The 7,863-nt window shown below is 55.1% G+C and overlaps 1 protein-coding gene across 1 annotated transcript; it reads right to left on the reverse strand.

Annotated features, from left to right (window-relative positions):
- Nucleotides 1-852: 852 nt before the first annotated feature.
- LOC309408820 (T-cell surface glycoprotein CD1b-3-like) lies at nt 853-5,882 on the reverse strand (the record flags this gene model as incomplete). The annotated part of the gene is made up of 6 exons (XM_082004794.1): nt 853-859; nt 980-1,072; nt 1,224-1,512; nt 1,619-1,900; nt 4,536-4,793; nt 5,813-5,882. 6 exons carry the CDS (start codon nt 5,880-5,882, stop codon nt 853-855), a joined length of 999 nt encoding a protein of 332 aa, XP_081860920.1.
- Between the last annotated feature and the right edge of the window lie 1,981 nt (nt 5,883-7,863).

Genomic DNA, 7,863 nt, shown 5'->3' on the forward strand with positions numbered 1-7,863 from the left:
GAAGGCTGGGCTGGGGCACCCTGTCCTGTGGCCACAAGTGCTGGGGGAATTTGGGTTGGAGCAAGAACATGCCCAGCTGCAGGTAGGGTCCCCATGGCCATGGCAGCACCCTGACACCTGGGGTGATGTGAGTGACCCGACCCCTCTTTTCTACCCCCGGGGCAGGTGGGTGTGCCACTTGGCCATGTGCTTCATCTGCTGTCCCTGACAGGAATGTCCTTTGCTGCCACTTGTGCCCAGAGCGCCTGGCCCTGCATGGCACAGACATGTCTGTCCCCTCTGTGCTGAACTGGGCGGGTTTGCCCCAGTGTGACTGTATTTCCCACGGGGGACGTGAACCCCGTTCCCACAGCCAGCCGCGTGCGTGGTCTCCCCATGCACCCAAGCTGTGTGCTGGCCCCGTGCCTGCGTGTCATCATCCCTTGGTCCCAGGGACCAGGATCTGGTGCAGAGATGCTGATTTGGCCCCAGAAGGCGGGGAGGCGGGGAAGATGGTCATCCCTTGCTTTGCCGCATCACTGCCCTGGCCTGCATTGGCACTGGCTGAGTCCTGCTGTTTTGTGGGGAGCCCAGTGCCCCCCAGGACTAGGGCTTGAGTCTGTTGGTGTTGGGGGGCTGTCCCAGTGTTTCGCCCTGAGGTGAGTGTAGGCATGCCCCTGTGCTGCACGGGGCTCTTCCCATCTGTTCTCAGGTGGGCAGGAGCTGCATGATGCCATGGGCTTGTGAGCACTGGACATGGCACACCAGGAATTGCTACATGCGTGGGCGTGTTAATTAGCAGTTTTATTATCAGGGAGATGGGGGGTGCCAGTGTGGCCCTGATGCATCCCTGGAATGGTGTGTCCTGTGCTCTCAGCTCCTGCAGGAGAGGAGAAGGTGAGTAAGGCTGGACAAGGGCAGGCAGCCCTGGCCAGGCAGCTCCCACTTGCTATGACCTGGAGCCGATGGGGCTGGTGGATGGGTGAGGAGGAGACCTCACCTGCACCTATAGCGCCAGATGGCCCCAGCAAGGGCTGCGGCCATGGTCAGGAACACTGCAATGGTGATGCCGACACTAAGAGCTACCTTGGAGCTGCCTGGAGGAGAGAGGAGAGAGAGGGGTTGCAGGCATGTGGGAGGCCATGGCCAGAGCTCCCATCGGAGCTTGACCCACCATTCCCCAGGCACCTGCATGGGGCCAGGGCCTCTGCCCGCACCCTGTGCCCCATCCCCATGGGTGGCACCTACCCCATGGGATGAGGAGGCTGCGGGTGCCCAGGCTGCGGTGGTGCACGCGGCAGGCATAGCTGTGCCCATCACCGGGGGCCACGGCCAGCACGCTGCGGAGCTGGTAGGTGAGGTCGGCGTTGGGCAGGATGGTGCTGGTGTTGAGCACCGGGCCTGGTGGCACCTCCTGGCCATCCCGCAGCCAGGCCACGCTGATGGGCCGTGGGTAGAAGCCAGTGACATGGCAAACCAGCAGGATCTGGGCTGGGCTGGGTGTGCGGGCAAAGACTGTGGCCACAGGCGGCTCTGGGGTGCGAAAGCAAAGGGGTGTGGGAAGCCCTGGTGGGGCACTGGTTGGCCCCAATGTGTGTGGGGCATTGGGGTGGCCGTGCCAGGGTCAGGGTGGTCTCACCTTGTCTCTCCAGAGCTGCCTTCCCGTACTCGATGAATTTCTTCATGTGGTCAACACATGTGATATTGAGAAAGTACTGCAGGATTGCAGAGAAGTCGGTGAAGGTATTGAACTGCCTCTCAACTTGTGCCGCCAGCTCACTCTCCTGCTGCCTCTCCCAGTGGCTGTTGTCCACATTGAAGCTGACGAAGTTGTGGGCATTGTAGGCAAGATGGTAGAATTTGGTGTAAGAGCCACTGGGATACAAGTCGCAGCCAGTCGCACACTGCAACACAAAGGGGTCTGGGGGGCATGATGGGCATCACAAGTGCAGCTCGAGCTGGAACTGGAACCTGAAATTGCAGCCTGGCACCCACTCCTTTGGACACAGTCCTTTTCCCCTTCATCTATACCCCAAGTCATTCTCCACAGGGAGAAGACACAAAAGGACAAAACTCAATTAGAGTTGAAATTGGCCAGTGTTGTGTCAGACAACAAGAAAGGCTTTTAAAAGTATGTTAATAGCAAGAGGAGGTCTAAAGAAAACATGGGACCGATAGTTGTTGAAGATGGTCACCTGAATAATAGGGATGAAGAAAAAGCAGAGGCATTCCATGCTTTTTTTGCCTCAGTCTTTAATAATACTCATAGACCTTGGGCTACCCAGTCCTCTTGAGTCAGAGGACCATGACTGTGGGAACAGTGACTTTGTGGACACTGAAATTGTCAGGAACCAGCTGTATCAGCTGAATGTTCACAAGTCCATGGGGCCTGATAGCATTCATCCCAGATTACTGAAGGAGCTAGCAGATGTTATGCCAAGACAGCTCTCGATCATCTACCAAAGGTCTTGGGAGTCTGGGGAGGTCCCCGCTGACCGCAAGCTAGACAATGTTATTCCAGTTTACAAGACAGGTGTGAGGGAATACCCAAGAAACAACAGACCTGTTAGTCTAACCTCAGTACTTGGAAAAATTATGGAGAAGATCATACTGGGTGCTACTGAAAGGCATTTAAAGAATAATGCAATCATCAGGCACAGCCAATGTGTTCACAAAGGGCAAATCCTGTAACTAATTTGATATCCTTCTACTATAAGGTCACCTGCCTAGTGGGTGAGGGGAGGTTGTAGATGTAGTTTTTCTGGATTTTAGTAAGGCTTTTGATGCTTTCCCTCACAGCATCCTTCTGGACAAGTTGTCCAACTGTGGGGTGAGCAGGTTCATGGTGCACTCGGTGAAGAACTGGCTAGATGGCAGAGTTCAAAGGATTGTAGTGAATGGGGCTACATCTGGCTGGCAACCGGTCACCAGCAGTGTTCTTTAGAGCTCAGTCCTAGGGCCAGTGCTCTCCAATATTTTGATCATGATCTGGATGCAGAAGTTGAATGCACCATTAGCAAGTCTGCTGATGATATCAAACTGGGAGGTGCTGTTTACTTTCATGTGGGACAAGAGGCCTTGCAGAGGGATCTGGATAGATTGGAGCACTGGGCAATCATCAATGGCATGAAATTTAACAAGAACAAATGCCAGATTCTGCACCTGGGATGGAGTAACACTAGACACAAATATAAACTGGGAGGGGAGTGGCTGGAGAGCAGCCCTGCAGAAAGGGAACTGGGGGTGCTGGTGGGCAGCAGGCTCAATAGGAGCCATGAATGTGCTCTGGTAGCCAAGAGGGCAAATCTCATCCTGGGGTGCATCAAACACAGCATGACCAAAAGAGGTGATGATCCCACTGTATTTAGCATTGGTGCAGCTTCACCACAAGTACTGTGTGCAATGCTGGGCCCCACCATCTAAGAAGGATGTGAAGATCCTTGAATGCATCCAGAGGAGGGCAACAAAGCTGGTGACAGGGCTAGAAGACCTGTGCTGTGAGGACTGGCTGAGGACTACGGGCTTGTCTAGTTTGGAGAAAAGGAAGCTGAGGAGCGATTTCATTGCTCTTTACATACAGCTTTCTGAGGAGGGGACATGGAGAGGGAGGTGCTGATCTCTTCTCCCTGGGATCCAGTGACAGGACGTCTGGGAATGGTTAAAAGCTGCATCAGGGCAAGTTCAGACTTGACAAGAAGAAACTTTTCTTTACAGAGTTGGTCAATGCCCCATGCCCGTCAGTGTTTAAGAGGCATTTGGACAATGCCCTTAATTTGCTTTTAACTTTTGGTCAACTCTGAAGTGGTCAGGCAGTTGGACTTCATGATTGTTGTAGGCCCCTTCCAACTGAACTTCCAATATTCTATTCTATTCTATTCTATTCTATTCTATTCTATTCTATTCTATTCTATTCTGTTCTGTTCTGTTCTGTTCTGTTCTGTTCTGTTCTATTCCCCCATGTCACTGCTCTGCTTTACACCACGTGGAAACTCTGCAGGTGAGAAACCTGTCCTGAGCCCTGTAGCTCATCGTCCCTGAGCTGCCCCTGCCCATGGCAAGGGCAGGACCCAAAGCAAAGCGGGAAGCACTGCTTTGGGGGAGTGATGGGACATGGTGTGCAGGCAAGTAGGAGGACAATGGCAGTCTGCCTGGCACCCTGCTGTTGGGTCACCAGTGCTGCACCAGCGTGTGGGGCCAGGCACTTACTCCGTGTCTCCCATCACACAGGCATGAGCGGAGGGGCCCCTTTGACCTTCTACCCCACTTTCTCAGATTAATTCTGTCACGGGATTCGTGGTGCCTGGAGAGCAATAGAGGGAGGTGGTGTGAGGGTCTAAGTGGAGCTAAATGTGGCCAAGGTTTGTGCTGAGAACCAGGATGGCCCCATGTGACCTCTGCACAGGACAGAGTGTTTTGGGGTTCTTGCTGGTGCAGGATGAGGCCCACTCCCTGTCCTCCTGCCAGCCCTGGTTTGGGAAAGCTGGTGGTGGTAGTTCTGAGCTCCTTCTCACAGCTCCCTGCCTTGGGTGAGGAGGTGCTGAGCACCTGGTACTCACAGGGTGTCTGGTACAGCCTGGCATCACTGGACAGGGACAGGATGAAGTTCTGCGTGTAGTACCTGAACAGGTTTTGCAGGTTCTTCCACTCTGCTGCAGGCAGGGCTGGGTAGACCCATGGGTGGAGGTAGAGGATGTTCCAGGTGTATTTCTGCAGGGTAGCAAAGACAATGTCCTCCATGGTGGCCCAGGATGAAATGTCCACAAAGCTGGTGTTGTGGAAGACGAGGGTTTGGAAAAGGTGGAGTTTACAAGAGCCTGTGGGGAGAGGGGGGAGAGAAAGTGGCATTGGCGTGCACAAGGATGAAGGAGGAGGTCAGGGGACTGCCAGCTCCAGTGCTGGTGGGCAGCCCCAGGAGGAAGGGTTGCTTGCAGTGTCCCTGGGGACAGGCAGGGTGAGATGGCGCAGGCGGACAGGGTGGGGGAAATCCCCTGGTTTCACTCAGTTTGCAGTTTCCTTCCATGGCCTCTCTGAGCCTCTCCCTGCTTCTCCTCTTATTTCACTTTTTTAGCCACCCACTGCCCCAATGTGACCTTTTGGTAGCTGGGAGGGAGAGGCATTTATGGCAGGACACCTCTCATGTTTAGGGGCTCCCAGGCAGCGCTCAAGACCAAACCCTCACAGGAGGCAGGAGACCGAGTTTGATGCTGCAGCACTGAATGAGTCTCCGGTAGTAAGCAGGGCAGAGTGAAGCCTGTTTTGGAGCAGTGGGTGCCCCCCTGGCCAGGATGCGGTGAGCGCCTGCCACCAGAATAAGAAACATAGGCTGGGGATGCAGGTGAAGGGTCGTAGCTGCAGGAAGAACCTTCGAGCATTGTTTCACAGGGGGAGAATGCGGAGGATCCAGGAACCCTTCAACTGCAAGCAAAATGATCCCACAGGCTGAGGGCAGTGCCCAGGACCTGCTCGAAGGGTTGGAACCCAGTGCAGGGTGGTTGTGCCATGAGGGGCTGACAGGACTGCTGCCCACAGGCTCCCTGCAGGAGGGAGGTGTCTTTGGGGGCACCCCAGCACCCCAGGCGTGTCTGAGGGACCCCTTGTACCTTGGCTGCTCAAGTGTCTGAGCCCCAGCGCCAGTGGTGCTGGGCTGGGCAGGATGGCGTGGGTCAGGGAACCCTGAGGTGGGCAGGGATGGGGCACCCTTGGGTGCTGTGGGGTGTGGGTGGCCCCTTGGTGATGGGGACAGTGGCCTGTCTGTGCCCACCCCTTGTCACCTCTGTGGGGTCCCGCAGTGCAGGGATGGGAGCAGGTGGGGGGAGCCAGGGCTCCCACTTACCCTCTGGATCTGCCCATGTCCCACGGAGGAGGAGGAGAAGGAAGAGGAGAAGGAGGCGAGGGGTCTGCATGGTGTGCAGGAGCAAGCGTAGCAGGAGGACGAAGGGGCTGCAGGAGCCGTGACAGCACACTTCTTTCCAGGGATGCTCTGCCTGGGCAGCGCTGGTGGTGCGAATGTCATGGGGCAGCCTCAGTAGCCAATGAGGCTCGTGCTGAGGTTTTGGGGAGGACCTGGCCAAGTGTGTTCCGCAAGGGGAAATGATGTGGCTGGCAGAGGGCTGGGGTGCTCTGGCTGGCAGCTGTGAGTGCCAGGGGAATTTGCGTGGGTGTAAAGTCATTCCTCCTGGCTACAGAAGCACCCTTACGCCCCAGGAGATGTACGTGGAGCCTGGCCCATGGTGGCCTTCACCTCTTGCCGTGGTAACCCCCAGGGGTTTACTTTGTAGTCCCCTGGCACAGAGTTTTGGCTCTGCGTGGCAAGGTTTTGGTAGCAGGGGGCCTGCAGAGGTGCCTTCTGTGAGAAGATGCCAGAAGCTGCCCCCATGTCTAACAGAGCCAGGTCCAAGACAGACTCACTGCTGGCCAAGACTGAGCCAATCAGTGATGTTGATAGTGCCTCTGTGATGACATATTTAAAAAGGGGTAAAAAATGCTGCGCAACAGGAGCTGGGAGAGAGAAGTGAGAATATGGTGAGAGAAACAACTATGAAGACACCAAAGTCAGTGAAGAGGGAGGAGGTGCTCTAGGCCCCAGAGCAGAGATGGTGCCCGTGCAGGCCATGGTGAAGCCCATGGTGAGGCAGGCTGTCCCCTTGCAGCCCATGGAGCTCCACGGGGGAGCAGATCTCCACCAGGGAGCAGATCTCCACCTGCACCCAGGGGGGTGTCACACACCACCTGAAGGAGGCTCTGACCCCATGGGAAGCCCACGCTGGAACAGGCTTCTGGCAGGACCTGTGGACCCATGGAGAGGAGCCCAGGCTGGAGCAGGTTTGCTGGCAGGACTTGTGACCTCATGGGGTCCCATATTGGAGCAGCCTGTTCCTGAAGGACAGCACCCATGGGGGGACCCAGGCTGGAGCAGCCTGTTCCTGAAGGACGGCACCTGTGGGGGACCCAGGCTGGAGCAGCCTGTTCCTGAAGGACGGCACCCGTGGGGGACCCAGGCTGGAGCAGCCCGTTCCTGAAGGATGGCACCCATGGGGGGACCTGGGCTGGAGCAGTTCATGACGGACTGTCTCCAATGGGTGGGACCCCAGGCTGGAGCAGGGTGAGTAAGGAAGAGTGACAGAGACAATGCATAATAAACTGATGGCAATCCCCATTTCCCATCCCACCTTGCCACTTGGGAGGAGAAGATAGAGAAGTCAAAAATGAAGTTGAGCCTGGGAAGAAGGGAGGGGTGGGAGGAAGGTCATTTTAGATTTGTTCTTATTTCTCATTATTCTAGTCTGATTTTGACTGGCAATAAATTAAACTAATTTCACCAAGCTGAGTCTGTTTTGCCTGTAACGGTAACTGGGAGTGATCTCCCTGGCTGTATCTTGACCCACAAACCTTCTGTCGTATTTTCTCCCCCTTGTCCAGTTGAGAAGGGGGAGTGATAGAGCAGCTTGGTGGGCATCTGGTGCCTAGCCAAGGTCAACCCACCACACCACCTTTCTTGGGAGCATGTAGCTCAAAAAACATAGTCCCCCAGAGTCTGTGAATGGCTTTTTCATGGCTGTTAGGCATATTGGGAGGATGACTGTCCCCCATCCCTCCAACTTTTGCTGGGGCAGGAATCAGGTGTGGGGGCAGGATTCAGGAGTGGAGGACATCCTGACGTGCGGAAACAAACTTCACAACTCAAAAGAGTTATAAAGCAGGTATGTTTATTACAGCGCTGGACGCATGGGGGCTATCTCCTCCTAACATGCGTGCGCTGAAACAAAAGTTCATCCTTTATATACCTTAAAGACATAAATATTGACACATCTTCCAAGAAATCACTGCCTCCTTGCTTATCTATTACATTTACATAATGCTGGCATTGCAAAACTACACTATGCA

This window comes from Phaethon aethereus, assembly GCF_964289735.1.
Source record: "Phaethon aethereus genome assembly, chromosome: 11".
Taxonomy (NCBI): domain Eukaryota; kingdom Metazoa; phylum Chordata; class Aves; order Phaethontiformes; family Phaethontidae; genus Phaethon; species Phaethon aethereus.